Raw genomic sequence first — 23,692 nt, forward strand, 5'->3', positions numbered from 1 at the left:
AGAGCCACAGTGCCCGTCGTTGATCTTGAAGACGAAACCCATAAAAATCAGTCATCTTTGAGTCGTTTGTAGACGACATCGTGCGAGGAAATTCTGAGCAGGAACACCTCTGTTGCAGATGAGATCGTGTGAAGAAATCCCACGATTTGGTTTCTTCCAAGTGGGTCATACTCAAGGATTCGGGCTGGGTATTCTTCCAAGTGGGTCAATCAAATCCATTCGGGTCAAACTCCAACTCAAATACAACTGGGTCAAGACTCAAGGTTTCGGGCTGGTTATTTCTTTTGGCTCAAATTAGTTTTAAGTACTTGGCCCACTGGATATTTAACCATTTTATCTTGACTTTGGTTCTGCATCTAATTTTTTGGCCCAATTTGCATTCTGTTTTACATCTAGTTTTTTGACCTAGTTTGCATTATGCTTTTGGCCGACTCAGCATATTAATCTGTTTTTTTAAGACTTCGCCATCTATTACTACCCTAGCATACGTTACAAAGAGCAAATGGCATCTTCAATCACAAATTCCAATAAAGATGGATCCTTCCTTCCACTCACAAATCACAAACTGAATGGAAAGAATTATCTCGCTTGGTCACAATCCATCATGATGTTCATATGTGGAAAGGGAACGGAAGACTACTTATCAAGCAAAACCTCTGTACCATACAAAGATGATCAAAAATACAAGATATGGAAAGCTGAAAACAATATGGTTATGTCATGGTTAATCAATTCCATGACTATAGAAATTGGTGAAGACTTCTTACTCTTCTCAACTGCAAGTGAAATTTGGGAAGCAGCTCATGAAACTTATTTAGATAAAGAAAATACATCAAAATCCTTTGAAGTTGAGGGAAAATTGCATGAACTAAGACAAGGTGATATGCCAGTAACTCGTTATTTCACTCGGCTCTCCCATTTGTGGCAACAGTGGCTCAACACGTTTGAAAATCGCAAGTGGGCGTGCACTACAAATGCAACTACATAAAAACAGATTGTTGAAAAGAAACAAGCGCTCAAATTCCTTCTTGGTCTCAATAAAGAACTGGATGAGGTACGTGGTCGAATACTTGCTATCAAACCCTTACCTAATATTAGAGAAGTTACTAAAGAGGTGAGAAGAGAAGAAAGCATAAAAAGGCTAACGTTGGGAAACTCAGATCCTGAAGGATCCGTTCTACATGTTCGAAATCCTAGCCATGAGGTATGCACTCAAAATACAAATTCTCATAATAATTGCTATGATCGATATGAAAGCTATGAATTGACCAGAAAAGACAAAGGTCATGGTGTGAGCATTGTAAAAAGCCAAGGCATACCAAAGACACTTGTGACATTCATGGCAAACCTTCAGATTGGAAATCAAACAAAGGATCTAGTGATAGACAAGGGAAAGCATATCAAGCAAGTTCATCATCAGACAGTAATGTTGCCCCTGAAAATATCTTTACTAAAGAGCAATTGGATCTTCTCTAAAAACTCTTTGAACAATCCAAATCTACACAAAAGCCTTTTTAATGCTCTTAATACAACTACGAATTTCAGTACATGGATTGTTGATTCTAGAGCTTCCAATCTTATGACAGGTGATGTATTCCTTTTAACTAATTACTCTCACTGTAGAGACCAACCTAATGTGAGGATTGCGGATCACACTTACTCTAAAATAGTGGGAACTGGAAAAGTTTTTATCTCAAAAGATCTTGTATTAGAAAATGTCTTGCATGTTTCAAACCCTAAATATAACATGTTATCAATAAGCAAACTCACGCATGAAAAACTTGACTGTAACTTTCAACTCATATAGTTGTATTTTTTAGGATTTGAATTCGGGAACGACGATTGGCAATGCTAAAGAATCCTCAGGTCTCTACAACCTAAATATTCCCAAGTATCAAAGGAAGGAGTTAAGTGCTAATAAGTCCGTTTTTGTTACTTCTAAAGACAATTATGATAATAAAATAATGTTGCAACATAATCGTTAGGCCACCCCAATTTTATGTATTTGAAACATATTTTTCCAAATATTTTTAGTAAAAACTCTCAAGCTTTTCAATGTGAATCATGTGAATTGGCTAAGCAAACCCGATCTTCTTATCCGATAAGCAACTACACACATTCTCATCCTTTTTCTATGATGCATGGTGATGTTTGGGAAGCAAGTAGAGTTAAAGCATAATAGGAGCTAAATAGTTAGCGCCCATCATTAATGATCATACTAGACTCACTTGGGTATTTTTAATGAAAGAAAAAATTGAAGTTACTGTCATATTTAAAAATTTGTATGCCATGATACTCAATCTCTTCAATACTAATATTCAAATACATCACTCTGACAATGCTAAGGATTACTTTAATATGTCTTTAGGAACCATTTTAAAAGAAAAAGGAACTCATAGCTCTGAATTCAGTCTCTGCACTACTGCTAGCAACTACACTTTGTTTCTTACTTCTCCAAGAAACCAGATTACCCCATACAAAGGTACAATACCCTGAGGTAGACTTTCTGTCAATCACCAATCCTGTCCAATCAGAGTCGATATAGGCCTCAATGCATTTCCTGTCAGTTTTTCTTAACATTAGACCTTTACCATGAGTTTTTTTCAAATATATCAGAATTCAATTATCAGAGACTTAAGGGTTGTGATGTACCTGATTGAGCAAATGCCCCAAGAGAAGAATAGCCGAGTCACTTGAGGTTGTGACTGAGAAGCACTCACAAATTCCCTTACAAGTGCACAGCCGAGATTGGACTTGTCATTCAGAGGGCGTTTTCTACCATTTGGTGGTCTACCATGTAATTTCCAGCACCATTCCCTTGTGTGCCAGGGTTTTTTGCAATGTTCACACACTGGAGTCTATTCCTATTGTGCTTGTCATCGTCATTACTAGATAATTCTGAACTAAGAGCAGCAAAATCAATAGGTGACACAGTAGTGATGTTCATAGCACTAGATCTGTCTTCCTCAAGGCAAACCTCAAAGCATACTTCCATAAGAGAGGGTATAGGTCTTTGTCCCAATATACGGCCTCGCATTGCATCGAATTTGGAGTTCAAACCAGCTAGGAAATCATATACCCTATCTACTTCCTCAATTTTGGAATACTAAATACCTCCACACAGACAGTCCCAAATAATTTCACAACACAAGTCCATCTCCTGCCAGATTAGGGACAATTTATTAAAGTACGAAGTGACATCCATCGTCCCCTATTTGCACTCATGAATTTGTTTTCACAACATGTAAAAACGAGATGCATTCTGCCTTCTTTAATATAATTTCTGATCAGCATCCCAGATATCTCGAGCGGTGGCAGCATAAAATAATGGTTTCCCTATTTGAGGTTCCATACTATTGCGATCGTAGCGAGGAGTCTTCTTCTTTCCAAATGCGCTCTCAAGGATCCCTTGGTCTAAGTTTCGATATCTCGCCAGTCAAATAACCGAACTTATGATGCCCTTCAAGGGCCATTTTAATAGACTGAGCTGAGACCGGGAGAAATAATTCTAGTCGTTTAACTTTTCTCCTGCAATTAAGCTTGTGGAATTTCCATAGAACCAGACAAATAATTTGTAGTAGTTAAAGTAGGGAACGAGGCTACCAAATTCTCTGGATACATCGGTAAATCAGAAGGAATGTTTGAACTCAATACACTTGAATTTAAGTTTGTGATTGTGGAAGCACCTAGGGCTGCCCAAGTGCGGCGATTTGTTGTTGAAAACTCGTCTAAAGATTAGCTAACTGTTGTTGAACCATTGCCATAGAAAGACCCATGGACTCATGATGTTCATAGCTCGACGGCGGCGGATGGAGGAGTCCAGGCGACAGCAAGCTGTTATAGGCGACTAGCGGCACATCACTCCCAATTACAAACTTGCCTCAGTGATGCGTGGAAGATCCAATAGCATCGACTTCAAATTCCGGCAACGGCGGCGGCGGCAGCACTGGGAGTAAAACTGGCGACGCTAGGGTTCCCGATCGGCTACTGTTGAGAATGTATTTGCAGCGATCGAAGATACCGATCAACAAAAGTGGTGGTAGCGGCGACGACAACGGTGGCGCCGGTAGTGGCGGTGGCGATCGGAGGCTCCATCAGCGGCTGTAGCAGAAGCGGTGTTGATGCAGCACTAAGGTTATCTTGCACCACTTGGTTTTTGCTGATGAAGGCTAGGGTTTCGTCACCACGCTCTAATACCATGTAAAAAGAGAAAAGAGAGAAAGGGGAGACACAAGGTTTACGTGGAAAACCCTAGAACAGGGAGAAAAAACCACAATAGAGAGTCCGTTTTATTAATTTTTACATCATGTGGGAGATACAAGAGGATTCTTATTCATAGATTTCAACAAGCCTAAATACAAAAAAGGAAAGAAAAATAGGGTAAAGTAAATAACTATAATACCCCCGGAACTATAAACAATCAACTAAGTCCCTTATCTCCAACATATTTAAAGGAAAATTAAATGGGTTGGGTCCACCCACCGAAAACAATAAATATTGTTCTTCGCATGTGTCTTCAAACTTGCAAATTGGGAACGTAGAAACAGCAAACTTATCACTTAACAACAACAAAATTATTATTGAGTTTTTTTTCTTTTGGAGGAAGTGGAACCGACAAGAAGTTTTAAAGTGTAATCCAACCACATATTAATTTAAAACCATTAAAAGACAAAGATTTGGGTTAAACATAATCGATGGAGTTAGTAGCCAAACCAAGTGGGAGAGTTTTCTTCAATTCTCTTCTACAAACAAAATATACTAGAACACAATTCAATCAACACCAAGATTAGATTTTTTTCCTCTTCTTTTATCTTCCTAATAGAGCTTTTCCTATTTGATATTTTTTTAAAAGAGTTTTTTTCCTTATTAGTTATTGTTATTTATTCTCTTTTTTTTTAAGAGTTTTTAATTTTTTTTTCCTTCATAGTTACTATCTAGTTGATTTGTGGAAGTTCTTTTTCCAACTTTTAAGTATTTTTAATACTTACTTTTTTTTTTACCACAAAGTTTTTATTTTACACATTTTTTATGTGTTTTTTGTTTTCCTAAATATAGATTTAAATAGAATATTGCGATTTGTTTTCCTTTGTTGTGATTAATTATTGAGAGTTTTTTCTTTATCATGATTAATTTTGAGTATGTTTTGTACTTTTAAGCAATATTATAATGTTAAAATATATAAGCTCTATGTTTTATGATTTAATTTAATTTAAAATGAGGCGTAAGCCTCATACCGCCTCAAGGCTTACGCCTCACCTCGAGACCACCTTAAGCCTTTTAAAACATTGCTTCTTACCCCCTCCTTTTTTTTTGGGAAAAGGTAACTGTAAGACCCCTAGTATAGAAATAGCAAGACTATTAGGAGAATATTAGTATGGTATTAGTAAGGGGTATAAGGGTAATCAGATGGGAAGTTGGTGAATATTGCTATAAATAGGAGTAGGAATGGTAGGGAGGGAGAAAGAATTTAGTGGGATATTTCCTTATTGGGAATTTGGGAGAGGATTTCTCAGCCCTCTAAAATGTGCTAAGTATTATCTTGTTACTATTTCTTTTAATATTTCAATATATTTTCATGCTTGATTGTTCTTAAATTCATTCCTTATTATTGAGTTTGTTCTTGTTAGGAATGATCCTAACAGATTGGTATCAGAGTTGTTTATCCTAGAATATCAATTAGAAATGAAGTGTGATCAGTTGAATAAAGCATTGTTAAAGGTATAGAGAAATGTGAGAGCATTGCAACAAAGGCTCATTGAATCTCCGGAAAGAAATAGAGAAAGAGAGGAGAGAAGACTAACTGAAATCAAAACAGAAAAAGAAGAATCAGCAAATAAATTATAACTAAACACAGGTACTTAGCACTCAACATGAATATGAATAATCTTAAAGACTGGACAACTATTACAAGAAAATTCACTTTTAATGACATTTTTTAGTGACGTAGCCAAAATATATCACAGCAATGCATTGGAAAATATGTTGCAGAAAGTGATAATATTAATTTGGGCATGATAATGGGCCGGTTTTGCTGGAAGCCCACTGTTATTTTTAAGGAAGATAATGATTTATGGGCATTTGAAGAGTTGTTGGTGTGGGGCAATCCAAGTTAAAAGGTGTTGTTAGATTCAATATCTGTTACATGGGCAGTGGGGTTACTTAAGAGAAGATTGTTGTGCTGTTTTGGACAGCAAATTGATAATGGGCCTAGCCCATTAAAGGAGAATAACGCCAGTAGAAATGAAGAAAGAAGAATGTGGAGTCATGAGATGTTTATTGGGCTTAGTCCAAGCAAAGAAAAAGCCCAATTTACTTTCAAGGCTGAACAAGGCTGAAGAGAAGGCTATCAGGTTTGAGTTTGTGTTCTCATAATTAAAACAAAAAACAAAAAAAATAAAAGAGAGAGAGAGAAAGAGAGGGACAAAAAAAAAGTTGCCCAATTTTGTGATCGTGTTTTGTAAGCACACCTTGAGGGCAAAGTGCCTTCGAAGGGCGGAGTAGTGTAAGACCCCTGGTATAGAAATAGTAGGACTATTAAGAGAATATTAGTATTGGTATTAGTAAGGGGTATAAGGGTAATTAGATGGGAAGTTAGTGAATAATGCTATAAATAGGAGTAGGAGTGCTAAGAAAGGAGGAAGAATATAGTGGGATATTTCCGTATTGGGAAATTGGGAAAGGATTTCTCAACCCTCTCGAATGTGTTGACTATTATCTTGCTACTATTTCTTTTAATATTTCAATATATTTTCATGCTTGATTGTTCTTAAATCCATTCCTTGTTATTGAGTTTGTTCTTGTTAGGAAGGATCCTAACAAAAACATGACTTTCATTGATATAATGAAAAAAATCTATTGCTCAAAATACAAGAAACATTATAAAAAATAAGATAAAATAAGCTTAAATTAAAAAAATAGAAGTGTTCCAATTCAAACTAATATCCTGAATAAAATAATTTGAAAAAGCCTTAGATAAAGAACACCAAGTGGATGCAAGAAAATGAGTTGGATCCAAATGAACCGACCAAGGAAGTGACTTTGATAATAAAATATAATTGGAGGCCTAACATTAATTCCTTATCATTCTCTCAGGAGACCAAAATTTTGAATAGAGATAAAGAAAAAACTGGAAATCTCACTCAACACCGACAAGATAAGAGTGTGTCTTCACCTTTTAAAGGAGAAGGCTTTTCTTCAAGTAGACAATTGTTTTAAGATCTTACTTTTTTTTTTTTTTTAAACGGAAACGAGCCTCTTTATTAGAATAAAATAAAAAAAGACTAATGCTCAAGGTACAAGAGAGTTATACGAGGAGCATGAATTAAGAATAGAATGAGACAAACAAGGCAAAACTGAAAGAAAGGATAAGGAAGCACACCCAGGCATCTCAACTAGATTGACACCCCCTTAGCGCCCTCATAATATCCATACAACAGTACAAAGACCAAGGAAATAGAAGCAAATTGATAAAGCGATAATCCAAAACTAAATCTAGATAACAAGCCTAAGAAGTGGGGAAGATGAAAGCCTGCCAATTCAAATTTATATCTTGTATAGAGAAGCCTTCGAAGTCACTGTTTAAGGAGCACCAAGCTGAAGCATTTCTTTTAGCTGAGTCAAATCGAGCCCTCCAATAAGTTTCTTTATCGTGAAAGATTCTCTGGTTTCTTTGAACCATAGATCTACTAAAATGGCCTTTACCATATTGATCCATAGCAATCTTGGCCTCTTTTTAAGAGAGGGTCTCCATAGAAGTTGAAGTACATTACCTCTAAAATTATCTCCAAACACCCCGACAAAGTTAAAGAAGTGGAAAAAAGTCCACCAACAGCTTTCTGAATATAGGCAGTTGAAGAAAAGGTGTTGCAAGTCCTCCCCTGGATGTTGACTCTCCAAGGGCTCTTAGTCTTCCATAGAGCCTTGAAAAGGCTTTTGCCATTGGGGACGAAGGGGAGAGAGGCGTTGTAAGGGATTTAATTGTGAAGAAGCCCGATGCTTCCAAAGACCATGATCTTAGGTCGGGGCTAGCTGAGACTGATCTTCCTGAGAGGACAAGTAGCAAGGCCTGAAAGTGAATAACCTCCTCATCTTTAAACAAACGGCGAAAAATGATAGACCAAGAGTTTAGAGAATCATCCCAATGGGAAGCTATTGAGCCCCTTGGCAATAAGGTAATTCTAAACAAGCTTGGATAGAGTGTGGACAATGGGGTTGAGTCAATCCAAGGATCAGACCAAAAACCTATTCGAGAGCCATCGCCAAGGATGAAAGAAGCCAAAGACTCCACTTTTGACCAGTATCTTGAGATATTGATCCAAGAACTTCTCAGACTATTCCCACATTTCCCCGATGAATGCCAATTGAAGGTGCCTTTCCCATGGATGCTAGTGATCACTTGTCTCCAAAGAGAGTTTTCCTCCATCATATAACGCCAGCCCCACTTAGCAAGCATGGCCGAATTTTTTATTTTAAGCCCCCCAAGCCGAGACCTCCATTACTTGGAGACCGAGACACAATACTCCACTTTACCAAGTGGTTAACTTTGCTTCCTTTATGACCTTCCCAAAAGAAGTTTCGTATTAATCTTTCTAAAGTTGAAACCACGTTTTTTGGCATTGCAAATAGAGACATATAGTACGTTGGGAGATTGGAGAGAACTGAGTTGCATAGGGTTGCCCTTCCTCCTCTTGAGAGATTAAATCTTTTCCATTTGTCCAATTTTCTATGCACCTTTTCTATCACCGGCTGCCAAAAGGAGATTTGCTTAGGATAGACCCCTAGTGGCAAACCAAGGTACATGAGAGGCAATGATTCGGCCTTACAAGTGAGAAGGCCAGCCATTTGTAACAATTCCCCTTCTTCTATGTTGACTCCACTAAGAGCTGATTTTTCCCAATTCACCTTCTGACCTGAGCACCATTCGAAGAGACTAATTGCTTCTTTCAATTTTAACAAAATTTTGCTATCATAGTTGCAAAAAATGAGGGTATCGTCTGCAAATTGCAGTAGTGGAACGTGAATCTTCTCCTTCCCAACCATAAATCCTTCAAACAGGCCATTGTCGTACAACTTGTCAATGATGGCGCCCAACACTTCACTTACTAAAAGGAAAAGGAAAAGGGATAAAGGATCACCTTGCCTAATCCCTCTAGATGCAAGAATGCGGCCTCGAGGTCTTTCATTAATAATGATAGAGAATTTTGGGTCTTGAATGCAGCCCAAGATCTAAGAGATCCAGCGAAAGTCAAAGTTTTTTGCAATTAAAACCTTTTCTAAAAAGGTCCAATCCACCCGGTCGAAAGCTTTTTCCATATCAAGTTTAAGGATCCATCCCTTTTTCTTTTTCACACAGTAATCCTCCACCACTTCATTAGCTATCAAAACTGCATCTAGTATTTGCCTCCCTTCAATAAAGGCGTTCTGGGATGGCCCGATGATAGAGTGCATAACTTTCTTCAATCTTTCAGCAAGTACTTTTGCAACTACCTTGTAAGTTAAAGTAGTAAGGCTGATTGGCCTAAAATCCTTAACAGATGCTGCATCTTCTTTCTTTTGAATGAGGCAAATGAAGTTTCCTCTCACACATGCATTCAATCTTCCACCTTTGCGAAAGTCTTCGAATAGCTTAATAAAATTGTCTTTAACCAGGAACCAAAATCTTGAGAGGAACTCCACTGTAAAGCCATCTGGTCCAGGTGCTTTATTTTTCCCCAGGATTTTAAGATCTTACTTAAAATCGAATTCCAAAACACTTGACTTTTTAATTGCCTCCCAAAGAAATCCCGAGATAAGAGGAAGGAAGTTGATCCACCAAAAATAGAGTTCCAGTCTTGGGCTTTTGCCTTTGCCTCAAAGACCCCATACTCTCTTGTCTACTTTGTTGAACGATTTATATTTAACAAAGACGTGACATTTAAAAAAGGTAAACAAGAAAACAAACAAAAAATATGGTTCCAGTCATGTCAAATATGATTAAATTTTTCCGTGGAAATTTGTTGCTCCCAAGTTAATTGACTCCACATCAGAAATTGTTTAATAAAAAATGGTGAAATATGAAATAAGCAACATTATGAATGGGTTGTTTCATGAACAAAAACACACTTGCATCAATAGAAAACAATCACAAATTATAAATCCAAAGCAACTCATTGCATACGGATCGAATGAAGCAATAGTAACAGATACGTACTTTTATCAACTCAAGGACTGGTAATTGAGTTTGAAGTGAAGATGATTGTGATTCCATTGATGACTGTGATCGGTCAATAACAATGTCAATGTCCTCTTCTTTAATATCATACATTTTCAAAATCCTGCATATTGACCATTAAATATGCATATTAAATTTAACTGGCCCAATAATGATAAGGTTCTTTTAGAAGAAATCCATGTTTTTATCGCCATAGAGAAAAATGAAGAATTAAAAGCAACATACAAAAAGACAACCTAAACAAAGGAGCCAAGGTAAAACAAAAGAGGGCTCCTATCTAACGAAATAAGACCTAAAGACTAATTACAAAAATATTCGAACATTGGCCTAAAGAGAGACATGATGATATGAACCGTCCTGGGCAGCAAATTGTTATTTATGTTTTATTTAATAATTTTGATGTAATTTTAGTATTTTCCATTTTCATCCATTTTATGGCATCTTAAGTAGGAGTGTTTTTGTAATTTTATTATGAACTATGATGTGGAATTAGGGTTTTCTTTGGGAGGCTATTAAATTCTTGCCTTTAGGTTGTTTTAAAATAGTTTTTGGATTTTGAATTTGGGAATGACAATTTTGGCCCTATGATATCATTTTCTCATGACTCTAAAGTTGCTTTACAAGGCTTTGAATTGGATTCGAGGACGAATCCTTCAAAAGGAGGAGAGGATGATATGAACCCTCTCGGACATCAAATTATTATTTATTTTATTTAATAATTTTGATGTAATTTTAGTGTTCTCCATTTTTATCCATTTTATGGCATCTTAAGTAGGGGTGTTTTTGTAATTTTAATATGAACAATGATGTGGCATTAGGATTTTCTTTGGGAGGTTATTAAAGCCTTGCCTTTAGGTTGTTTTATAACAATTCTTGGGTTTTGAATTTGGGAATGATAATTTTTCTCTAAGTTGATGACAGAGATTCATCACCAACCTTTGCAATTCTTGATCTAGGGCTGCATACTTAAAGCATTCAGGTAAGATTAATCAACTTGTTTGTAGAGTGTTTAAACCTTGAGTAGAGGACTAGTTTTCCTTATCTCTAAGTCTTCAATCAAAAGGTAATCCAAATCTAATCTTTCCCTTTGGATTGGCATCAAATTGACTTGGGGGTTTTAGAATTTGATATTAGGGGTTCAACAAAAATGTTCCTAATTTTTCAAATTGTTAAGGTTTTTGTATCACATGAAATCTAAACAAAGGAGCTAAGCTAAAACAAAAGAGTTTCCTATCTAACGAACTAAGACCCAAAGAGTAATTACAAAAACATATGAAGATTATCAGTCACATCTAAGCGGTCCTCCAAGCGTTTTTGTAAAATATTTTCAAATTTCCCCGAGATAAACAGCTCTGATACCAATATGTATCTAATGCCTATCATTAGTGATGACAACCAGATCTCTTTTTTCTATGTATTGCCTGTCATTAATGATATACCAATATGTTTTGCCTATCATTGCCTATCATTTTTTTGGAAAATGCCCATATTTTTTAACCCTCCCTACCCAATCTTTTTTAACCCTCCCTACCCGAATTTTTTAGGAATAGGAATTTAAATAATCTATAAACTACTAGAAACGGCATAAAAGCCTAGACTTGATGACAACCAGATAAAATGAGAGTGATAATACAAAATGAGGGAACTATCAAATCAAAAAGAACAAAAGCATCATGGACCACAATGGGAGGCCCATAAACACATCAAAAGACGGAACCTTCCATTTTGAAGTTTGAACCTATCACTCACATGAGAAAATGTTGAAGACAAGCAACAACTAACTGCCATTTCTCGACAGGATCTGCATAGGCTCGTTGAGGGAATGGCCCAAAAACATGATCATAAACAAACCTAAATATTCCAACAAATCTGCAACAAACCTTTCAAAACTTAGAATAAAGAAAACTGAGTCAAATCTCAATTATAAACAATAAACATTACCTGCGCCCTCTATCACTTAGATCCCTTTCTTTACCAATGAGAGCATTTAACAGGTTAAGGAAAGATATTGTTGATGGATATCTCTCCTGTCTCGCTTCAATTTCATTCAACTCGAATTGCATATCATAAACCTGAAAAATCAATCTCCCCTTGCTACTTTAAAACACAAAAACGAGTATATGCCATATATATTCTCATTGCAGCAAAGTTCAGTCACTGCAGTTATCGTATTTGAGAAAGCAAACTAACAGTGTGTTTATAAGATTTCATCTTTTCTTTATCAAGTACAAAAAAGAACATCTTTAGTTTGTGGGTCATTCGAAACAGGACATCTCATTTGCACATTAAAATATCACTATGATGCCAGTGCTAAATTTTGAATGTACTTTAAGTGATTATGAGGCTGCTATATATCCAAACTAGCAACAAAAAATTCCTGGTAGCACCTCCCAAAGAAATCAAGTTCATAACTTATAACAACTCTTAACAAAACAAGAAGATGGAGCCAGAAATGTAGAATCTAATTTCCAGAATATTTTACATATTTTAAAGGACCATCAGAGAATAACTAACCTGAGAAGTAATAGGCTTCGTACTACTCTGAATATGGGATGCAACAAGAACAGGTAAATCATACTGCTCAAGATAGCGCCAAATTATATCCTTCAACTCAGAAGAGACTTCAATGAAGGATGCAATTGCATTCCTCAAAGCACCCTATATTATCATCAAAAACTCGATCAAAACAATCTAGAAAAACTCTATTTCAGCATCTAACACCAAAATATGATCAATCTTGTGCAACATGCTTACTCAAAATGTAACAAAGAAAAGCACAACTAACCTTCAGATAAGGAGGGACATTCTCATAGCTAAGAAGTTTGAACAATGGTTCAATATCAGAAAACCAGTTTTTTCTTTCAAGAGGATTCCCATTCTCCACAACCTGAAGCTCATCAGAAACCAAACAATGAAGATAATCATAAAGAAACAATGAAATCTATACAATATTCTATTTGGATTATTCTTTCTTCTCGATTGGAGCCTTTTGCTCGTATAGTTAGTTTAGAATCTGGTTGTCAGTGGTCTCTCTTCCAAGCTGTTCTTTTATAGGCCCTACTGTAACCATCCATTCTTCTCAAACAAACAAACAAAAAAGGCTGGGTTTTCTAAACAAAAATAAACATGCACGTAAACCATATTAAAGTGCAAAAGAAGAGTTCCCTCAAGAGATAGAGCATCTCAAGACCGTGCTCTAATGGTAGGAATATTGAATTTGAAGAGGAAAGAAACGATATAAATCTAGATGCAGTCCACTTTGATCTTATAACAAAATGCCAACTTTTCGTTGATAGAATAAAAAAGACAAATATTGTTCAGGGACGCAAACTCAAAAAGAAGTGAAAATGCACCCAACTCTACAAAAAGAAACTCCAGTTCAACATAATAAGACTTAACTCCAACCCTAAACAATTTGCTTGATCATTTTGTTTTTACTATTAGGGTCTTAATCCCTTCCCCTTCAGACTTCTTAATTGGTGACTGCAATTGTTGTGGTGATTCATTTGCATTTTACTTGCTAGATAACCATACTAATGAGTAATGACATATAGTTAGTCTAGCAAGTAGAATGCAAATGAAACTCCCAAACTACAGTCATGGATCAAGAAATTCAACTCAAAACAATTTCAGAAAAGTGTGAAAGGAAAAGGGAATAAAATTTTTGGACCAATATAGTATGACACTATTACCTTTTGAAGAACATTCAAATATGCGACAAGTGCTTTTGCATCACCTTCCTGAAATTCTGGTAGCAGGGCCCCAGCAGTTTGGAGGGACTGTCTAAATTTTTCATCATAAATTGATAGGCAATCAAATAAGGTGGTCCATCCAACAGACCGGAATGCTTTTCCCTGAAGTAACTCAAAAACCCTTGAAGCACCTTCTTCGTTGCAAGCCTGAAATGCATGTAGGATAATATTATAGTTAAGTAATTTCTCGTGGAAAAAAAATGATGAGCTGGGTAATAACTAAGACCTAGAAGAGCATAGTCACATACTAAGGTACTCAGCATATTCAAGAATGCCACCAACGTCTGAAAATTTGTATGATCCTCCCCAGCAAAATTTGCAAATGTCCACAAGACATCGTTGCTTGACAACAGTTCTGGCTCTTTCTGAACAAATTGCAAGAAATTTAAGCTCAATAATCAAACCTAATTCAAATCAGCACGTGTGATGTATTACTATTACCTACCTTTACTAGAACCTTTGAGGAGCATTCTAAATTTCAGACTCTAGTGAGTTATTTTGCCTTGATCAATAATAGCATGAAATATTTTTCAATCAAAATAACAAACCACCAAAACATCCCTATTTGACCTGAAAGTTTCTACCTTATCAACATCTCAAAACTTTTAAATACTTCAATCAAAGCTTACCCGATAAATTTCACTAACAAACTCCAAAAGGGAGACAAAAGGCGAAGGAACAGTTTCACTAGCTTGATGGAAACTTGAATCACCATCATGCATGAAATCTTGTGACCCAGTAGCACGAAACTGACTAAGTGTGTGCATGGCTCTGTCCTTCGACTCTTTCACCTTCATACCATAAAAAACCAATTACCTTAAAATAAACCTGTCCTAAGAAATGAAAGATGATAATTATTAAGGAGGTTAACCTGCATTTATTGAAATGCATATACATAAACACACAAGCATGAATAGAACCACATTCTTTGGCATGAGTAGTCAACACAATATATTTTTACAAAGAATTCCCATTATTTATAATGTTAAGAGTATTTATATTAGAATAGTTGTAACTTGTATTATTGTATATAAATATTGTAGACATATTTTCCTTTATTATCTTTTTACTTTTATTTACTTAGGTTTACTGGTGTAGTAGGATTAGGATAAGTTAGGGTATTATGATCAAATCCTTAATTGATTAGGATTGGGATTAGTTTCCATGATTAATTAGAATTAGGACTAGTTTCCTTGGTTTATTTGGATTAGGATTAGTTTCTATGACTAATTAGGATTAGGATTAGTTTCTTTGGTTAATTAGGATTAGGATTAGTTTGTTTTCCAATTCTCTATAAATAGAGAGATCGTCTTCTTGTATTGGCAACTTTTGATTCATAATAAAGACTTTGATTTTATTATTGGAGATTTTTCTTCTTTTATTTCCTTGGCTACATCAATTTGGTATCAAAGCGGTCATCTAGGCCAAAGTTGACCACCACTGATGGAAGACCAGGAAACTCTTGGCGACGCCGATCGCAAGAGGGAACTTCGTGAGTTGTGCTCGTTATTGAACAGTCCACATCTATATAGGGGGAACCCTTTCAATTTTAGAAAGGAAAGAAGATACCGTGATTTTTTAAAAAAAAGATTTTGCTAGAATGGACTATTACCGATCAAGAAAGACGGCGAAGAAAAAAATAGAAGTTGGTATAGGCAAGAAAGTAGTGTTAGAATTTTGATTCGAGTGATTCAAAAGACGAATTCCAACATAATAATTTCGCCCGTGCTCAATTTTCTCAAAGAATCTATCATTATCCACATTTGAAATTTGATTATAGTGATTCTAGCGATTCCGATGAAGATTCTAATGTAGTTTCGAATGGAATAACAAGGCGACATTATCAACAAAGAGCCCAACGATCCAATCAAGCCGGTTTCTCAAAAAAGCGACATAAGAATTGGGAGTTAGATGATTCAGAAAATGATTCGGAGTACGAAAAAAATTATTATCACCAACATCAAAGAACACCCATGAATTATTCCAACACAAATTTGGAGGTCGAAACATTTTCAAGAAAACAGAAATATTCAAATAAAAACATCTATCAAAAGGACCTTCGAAAAAGGATGAATGAAATTCGGGTTCTTTTGGAAAAAGTTCAAGAAAGACATAATTATAATCTTCAAGATTTTTCAAGAAACCATCAAGAATCACATTTAGTCACTCAAGAAGATCAAGAACTCATCCAAATGGGCTGTGAAATTGCGCAAAAAATGAACGGAGTAGAAGAAAAGAAAAAAAAAATCAATTGAAGACGAGTTGAATAAGAAAGGTAGAAAGATCGAAGAGGAGTTTGTGTTGAAAGAAGAAAAAATCGAAGGGACTAACATGGAGGTTGCTCAATTCGAACCAGATAATGAGGAACTATTAATTGATGAAATCAAACGATGGAGGTGTTGAAGAAGATGAAACCACCGCAAAGAATGTGTCCAATTGGTCAGATCAATTAACTCAGCCAACCACAATTATCTCCACAACAAGAGAATGGAGCGGAAATTAGCCTTGACCACCAAGAAAGACAACAAGAGAATCAACAACACCCTATGGTATGCAAAAAATGTCCAAGATTTACCAAGAATCGTTCAAAAACAACCAAGATCAAGGTTATATCAGAGGAAATACGAGGAGGATGTGAATTCTTTAAGTGTGGAAGAAAAAGATACTCATGGGCAACTTAATTTGAAGAAAATTGAAAGCATTTTTCCATCATTCCTTAAGGAGTCTGCATATATTTTAACAATAAAGGATTTTTTGAACAACTTAATTCTTGGGTTCATTGATGATCATATTGATGGAAATAATTTTCCCTTTCAAGAATCAAATATTTGATATATTGGCATGGCTCGTGAAAATTAGTTGTTATTGGTGCCCGATATTTAGAGATGTGTCCGTTTGAATGGCTTACTTTTTACTTTTATCTTCATTTTCGTTTTAAAACTCGAGGATGAGTTTTTTTTTTTTTTTTTTTTGGGATAGAATGATGTAGTAGGATTAGGATAAGTTTGGGTATTATGGTCAAATCCTTAATTGATTAGGATTGGGATTAGTTTCCATGGTTGATTAGAATTAGGATTAGTTTCCTTGGTTTATTTGGATTTTTTTTTAAACGGAAACGAGCTTCTTTATTATAATAAGATAAAAGGAGACTAATGCTCAAAGTACAAAAGAGTTATACAAAGAGCATGAAGAAAAACCAAAAGAGAACAACACGGGACTACTAAGAGAAAGGATTAGGAAGCGCACTCAGTCATCTCAACTAGGTTGACACCCTCTTAGCGTCCTCATCATATCCATACAATAGTACAACTTCCAAATAAAAACAGGGAAAAGGAAGGTGCAATAAGCCAAAAAAAGAACTAAACAATCCTAACAAGCAGGGAAAATAAAAGCCTGCCAATTCAAATTTAATTCTTGTATAAAGAAGCCTTCAAATTCACTGTTCAAAGAGCACCAAGCTGAAGCATTTCTTTGAGCTGAATCAAAGCGAGCCTCCCAACAAGTTTCAACCTCATGGAAAATTCTCTGATTCCTTTCGAACCAAAGGTCTGCTAGAATGGCCTTGACCATATTGATCCAAAGCAAACGTGGTTTATTTGGATTAAGATTAGTTTCTTTGACTAATTAGGATTAGGATTAGTTTCTTTGATTAATTAGGATTAGGATTAGTTTGCTTTCCAACTCTTTATAAATAGACAGATTGTCTTCTTGTATTGACAACTTCCGATTCATAATAAAGACTTTGATTTTATTATTGGAGATTTCCCTTCTTTTATCTCTTGGGCTCCCTCATCTACCTTGTCCTCCAATCTATACATAAACTCGTTAATGGAATAGTTGAATCATTCTCTCAGACCTAGTATTTACGTGCTATCAACCTAGTAGGCCTTTTTCTAGGGAAATAGGTTTATCAACCATTAGTCTTGTGAACCATTAGGTTCAGGGTCAAGACTCTTTTTGTTTCCACCTTGGGTTTTGTGAACTTGTCCTCCCTAAACCTAAACTCGTTGCTATTGCAGCTATCAATGTGCATTGCTGCCCACATCTGCTGCCACTACTATTGCAATTTTTATAGAAATTTTCGTTTTCTCGCCGCTACCTAGCCCAAAAAAAGAGCTTAGTCGCCAATCAACCTAATCCTAAAAACTGGCTAGCATCAAATCAACGTGCAAGGATCATGAGACACCACAAATTTCTGCTGTTATTCCCACATGCTAACACATGTGGGCACATGTGTCACTGTAATCTCCTCTGTCTTACATAGGTGTGTTCGTCACTCTACCCTTTTTATTTTGGGTATGTGGTTTGGTAATACCTTGCTCAGGTGCGATAATTTCGAGATGGTAACTATTATGTTACATTCTTTCCTAGTTATTACTTATTTCAAGATCTTACATATGAATAGTATTAATGATAAAGGGTGTGAATCTAAAGGTCTCTACATTTTTTAACCAAAAACACCTATTATAACCATTGCATGCTCCAGCATGTCATCTTCCTTTGCAGAAGATTGTCAAACGTCATTCATCCATCTCAATGTTGAAGAGTCTCGTCCTTAATTTCACCATTTGTCTTCTTTAGATGGTGAGATACATCAACAAATAGATTTCATCGCCTAAGTTTGAATCTAATAATTAATCACCAAAGTAGTACTCCATTTTAGTTAGTTCATTTTGATGTTTGGAGTCCTTAACTTATTGAGACCAAGAGCGCATTTCGGTATTTTCTTACCTTTGTCCATAATATTTTCATGTGACTTGGTTATATTTAATGAAAATCATTTTGAGTTGCTTTCTTATTTTTCTCATTTTCGTAACTTCCATGTTGAAATTTGAACTCAATTTAATAGTCCCCTTAAGAGTCCTATGGAGTGATAATGATAAGGAATATTTCTCTCATGCTCTTATATAGGTGCACATGAAATCCCTCATCAATCCTCCTATGTTGATATGCGGTGCTATCTAAAAATGGGGTTGCAATGCGAGGCATCACCTCAAACAACAAGAGCCTTATTCCAATAACTACATCCAAGGGAGAAAACATCCCTCAATGAGGTTTATAGAAATTAGATTTTCTGAGAAGTTCTATGATCATTTATGAGATAAAGATATTTATCTTCTTTATACAATGTAATAATACACAGTTATCCATATATCATTCTCTTTCGTTTCTTTATAGGCAATTCATTGTGGTCAGATTTCTCTTCTGAAAGAATTAATCATTTTCTTCACTTAACTTCAAATGAGAATCTGAGATGACATGATGCAGAACCTCATTAATCTTGGAATTTCTTGTACTTCTTGGTCTGTTTCTTGTATTTCTTAGGGTTAAGTTTTTGTTTAAAATAAATAGAAACTTATCCAATGTAAATACTCTTTTACTTTAGTTTTAACAAGCCCCATCCTTATTGGGCTGTTAACTACTGAGGCCCACAAGAACTCCCTTCAGTTTATACCCTCAGCCTATATATATGGCTTGAGCTTTATTGTTAAACTAATTATTCAGTATTCCATAAAAGAAGTTCTTGGAGATATCTTGATTTTCAGAGCATTGATCCTACCTCGAACATTGTTTCAATTGGATTAAGTTCATCACATCATAATGGAAGCGGAAGCCTCCAACCACAATCGTCGCTCGCAGTCGATTAAGGCTCGTAGAAATACAAGTTATTTTACCTTTCTATTTAGGATACTTGGGAAAATTTAGAGGAAATCGCATTAACTTGACAAAAAATCCATGCAAATAATCATACTCTACAATCATGTGCTTACAAAACTAATAATCTTTGAAAATTATAAAATCTCACTTTTGGGTGTAGGATTCGGATGAAATAAAGAGAAAAAAAGCCAAAGAAATAAGTTGCAGTCTAGTCTTGAATGCATAGAAGAAATCAACTCGGCGCCCAACTTTGCAACGCATAGCACCACGCGATGAGATAGAAACACGAAGATAAAAAATGACAAATGCGTGGGTGATGGAAGTCAAATCAATAGAGCAAGTTGGTAACTGATTTGAGACATTCGCCGTAGAACCAATGGATCTGTGATACGAAGCAATGGGTGCAGCAAGACATGAAATTAAATGCATGATGTCAGCAAAATCATTAGAGAGAGGCGAAGAACCTTCTTTTTTACGCCTATAAATAGTCCATTGAAGAATTGTTTAAAAAAAGGGGAAAAAAATTTTAATCCACGCTGGATTACATGGATTGGTTGTGTCAAAAATCCAAAATTTTCAATTTTCATCGATGGCCGCCAAGAGGAAGAATCTTTGCTTCGAGGGGTTTAAGGCAGTGTTTTTAAATGCCCAAGGTGCCTTAAGGCGCAATGGCTCTCTGGAGCCTAGGCGTAAGGTGCACAAAAAAGCGCGGGCTTTTTTTTTGTGAGGCGCACTATATATAAAAATATTACATTAAAAAGAGAGTATAATTGAAGTGGAAATATGGAAAAAAGGGACCCAAAATACAAGAAATTTTGCATTTAGGTTTGGTAAAGTTGATCCTTTTAGTTAATAAAGAAGAAAAATCCTTAATTATTACTATTTTTTAAAAATAAATGAAAAGCCCCAAGGCACAAGGCTTTGATCCTTGGGGCTTCACAAAAAGTGCGCGCCTAAGGCGTGCCTTATTTTGTGAGCTTCGCTTTTCCAAGGCGAGGCGCCAGACCTACACCTTGGGCCTAGGCGCGCGCCTGAGAGGGCTTTTTAAAACACTGGTTTAAGGCAAGGGGATCCCTATCACCCTTCCTTTTCCTCCCCGTAAGTGAAGTTTTAAGTAGCCTTATTTTAAGAATCCAAAAGAAAAAGTTGTATGAAGAGTTTATGGTGGGGAAAGATAAAATACGTGTCCCTCTTCTTCAATTTGCTGACGGTACTATAAACTTTTGCAAATTCGATGATGAGATGCTAGAGAATCTTCGAAGGACATTAGAGCTCTTTAAGTGGTGCTCAGGGTAAAAAGTAAATTGGGAAAAATCAACCTTTTGTGGGATCAATATAGACGAAAACAAGGTATGCTCAATTGCCTCCCTGTTGAATTGTAAAGCATCTCCCTATAATGTATCTAGTCTTACCTTTGGGTGGTTACCCAAAGAAATCATCATTTTGGCAACCAATCATTGATAAAGTTCAAGGTAAATTAGATAAGTGGAAGAGATATAACCTTTCTTGGGGAGGTAGAATCACTCTTTGTAAAAAAGTGTTGTCCAATCTTCCCACATATTACATGTCCACCTTTTTAATGTCGGAAAAGGTAGTTGCAACCGTAGAAAGATCCATGAGGAAATTTTTTGGGGAAGGGCATAAAGCAAGCTATGAAATGGGAGAATGTTAACCAGAGTCCAAAAGGATGGGGTCTCGGCTTGGAAAGTTTGAAACTCGAGAACTTTGCTTTACTCTCCAAATGGGGCTAGCGATCCATGTATGAAGCAGATTCCTTATGGTGCCAAGTCATAAGAAGCATTCATGGGAACAGCCCCGTTAATTGGCACACTAATGGTAAGGAGTTCTCCGGTCTTAGAAGCCCATGGATTAGTATTTCAAGACAGTGGCAAAAGATTGAAGATTTGGCGGTGTTTGAGGTTGGGAATGGGAACCCCTTCCTTTAGAAGCCCATGGATTAGTATTTCAGGACAGTGGCAAAAGATTGAAGATTTGGCAGTGTTTGAGGTTGGGGACGGAAACCCCTTCCTTTAGATGGGGTGTTTTGGTGGGCTTGTTTTTTTAATGCCCCTGTATTCTTTCATTTTTTCTCAATGAAAGTAGTTTCAATAAAATTAAAAAAAAAAAAAAATTGAGAACGGGAGTAGAACAGCTTTTCAGTCTGATCCCTGGCTGGACAAATTTCCTTTAAAAACATATTTCCACGACTGTTTAAGATTGCACTTAAACCAAAAGGTTCCATCTCTAACCATTGGGATTCCTCCTGTTTTTTAAGAGTGCTGAAAGAGAAAGAAATTAGTGATTTCCAGATCTTATTTTGCATGCTCACAGATAAAAAAGAACCTCGAGTATTCCAGATAAAAGAATTTGGTCATTGGAAGCAAGTGGAGTCTTCTCTATTAAATATCTTGTCAATCATCTATCTTTGGCCTCCCCCATAGACAATATGTTGGAAAAGGGTCGTTGGAAATCTAAACATCCAAGGAGAGTGAATATCACTGTATGGATTATGCTATTTGGGAACTTAAATTGTGAAGGAAGCTTCCCTCTCACTGCCTCTCACCTCACATTTGGCCATTGTGTTTGAACAACCAGGAAGATTTACAGCATCTACTTTTTTACTGTGTTTATGCTAGAAAGTGTTGGAATTGTTTGCTCCTATCTTTTAACCTTTGTTGGGTATTTGGATGTGACTTTTGGAGCAATGTCTTGCAAATTTTGGTTGGGCCAGCCCTCAAGAAGAGACCTAAATTGCTTTGGAGCAATGCGATAAACATCTTACTTGTGGTTATGGTTTGAAAGAAACCAACGAGTCTTCCATAATAAACTTCCCCATGGTTAGATCGTTTTGAGTTTGCTCGATTAAACGCTTCTTCTTGGTGCACACTCTCAAGAGTCCTTGAAGATTACTCTATCCAGGAGCTTAATCTGAATTGGCAGGCGTTCATCTTTCTCCCATCTTAGAAGCTGCTCCCTCTTGTTGGCTGATTTTTTGTATTTTGTACTTTGTACTTTGTATTTTGGCTTATTCTTTTTAGTTTTGGTCTTGATCCTCTTTTTGTAATAGCTAGAGAACTTCGGATATTGGCTATTTTGGAAGTAATATATTGCTTGTATTCTCATTTTTTGATATGATGAGGGTGCTAAGCGGATGTTAACCTAGTTGAGATGCCTAAGTGCACCTCCTGATCCGCTAGATTTGTACTTTGAGGCTTTATCTCTTTTCATTAATTCAATGAAAAGTGTGTTTCCTTTTCAAAAACAAAAATACAACACGTCTCCAAAATTTTGATTTTATGGCTCTAATTCACACGCTCAAAAATATTAATTTGTACGGTCAATTAGGTCCAACTACAAATAAGTAAAGCAAACAAACTAGACACAGACTCATTCACTTGTTAGATAACAGATTATTTTAATTCTATCCTATATAGCTTTAATGGAAAATAATCAAAAGCTAATTTAACAAAGGAATGCAGCAATACCAAAATCAAACTAGAAATCTATGAAACTCATGGAGGAAATCTCCTAACTGACCTTATCCCTGGCCAAAGGATGAGACAAAAAACAAGTAACCAGCTTGTGCAGATAAGCATTGTACATATAGATCATATCCTCATCATCGTTCTGCCAACATAACAAACAGATGTCATTAGCAGCTAAAACACAATATAACAAAAGATGGCGCTATCAAAAAATATTAACACGACATTTTTATTCCAAGAGACAACAGCTTTAAATTATTCGTAAGTTTTCAACTTGGGGAGCTAGAACTCCCCTCAAACTTATAGGATATCTCCAAATATCTCAAGCCCTTACCACTGGTACACCTTGAAATAAAAATACGTAAGAAGTATTAGCACCTAATAACTTTCTCTTCCATAGGCAAACAGCCAAACACAAATTGTTAAGACGGTATGCATGAAAGCTGCACATACTTCATTACACAACATGTAAGTAATAAAGTAAACAAAAAGAATAAGCAAAAAAAAAACATTTGAAATGGTTCCAGCACACCAAGTTTGAAACTGTTTGCATTCAAAGATGAAGTAAATTACATAAGTATGTAAGG

The 23,692-nt window shown here is 36.0% G+C and overlaps 1 protein-coding gene across 1 annotated transcript in view; it reads right to left on the minus strand.

Annotated features, from left to right (window-relative positions):
• EMB3142 (nuclear pore complex protein (DUF3414)) overlaps nucleotides 1-23,692 on the minus strand; it is a 73,812-nt gene that overhangs the window by 28,650 nt on the left and 21,470 nt on the right. The window contains exons 10-18 of the mRNA XM_039033913.2: nucleotides 23,158-23,247; nucleotides 14,592-14,753; nucleotides 14,211-14,327; nucleotides 13,903-14,109; nucleotides 12,996-13,097; nucleotides 12,725-12,868; nucleotides 12,152-12,282; nucleotides 11,960-12,079; nucleotides 10,190-10,313 (exon numbers count right to left, since the gene is read on the minus strand). Coding sequence (XP_038889841.2) covers nucleotides 10,190-10,313; nucleotides 11,960-12,079; nucleotides 12,152-12,282; nucleotides 12,725-12,868; nucleotides 12,996-13,097; nucleotides 13,903-14,109; nucleotides 14,211-14,327; nucleotides 14,592-14,753; nucleotides 23,158-23,247 — 1,197 coding nt within the window. The remainder of the gene's footprint in view (nucleotides 1-10,189; nucleotides 10,314-11,959; nucleotides 12,080-12,151; nucleotides 12,283-12,724; nucleotides 12,869-12,995; nucleotides 13,098-13,902; nucleotides 14,110-14,210; nucleotides 14,328-14,591; nucleotides 14,754-23,157; nucleotides 23,248-23,692) is intronic.

Source organism: Benincasa hispida, chromosome 6, assembly GCF_027475165.1.
Source record: "Benincasa hispida cultivar pf3 chromosome 6, pf3_genome.v1.1, whole genome shotgun sequence".
NCBI lineage: Eukaryota > Viridiplantae > Streptophyta > Magnoliopsida > Cucurbitales > Cucurbitaceae > Benincasa > Benincasa hispida.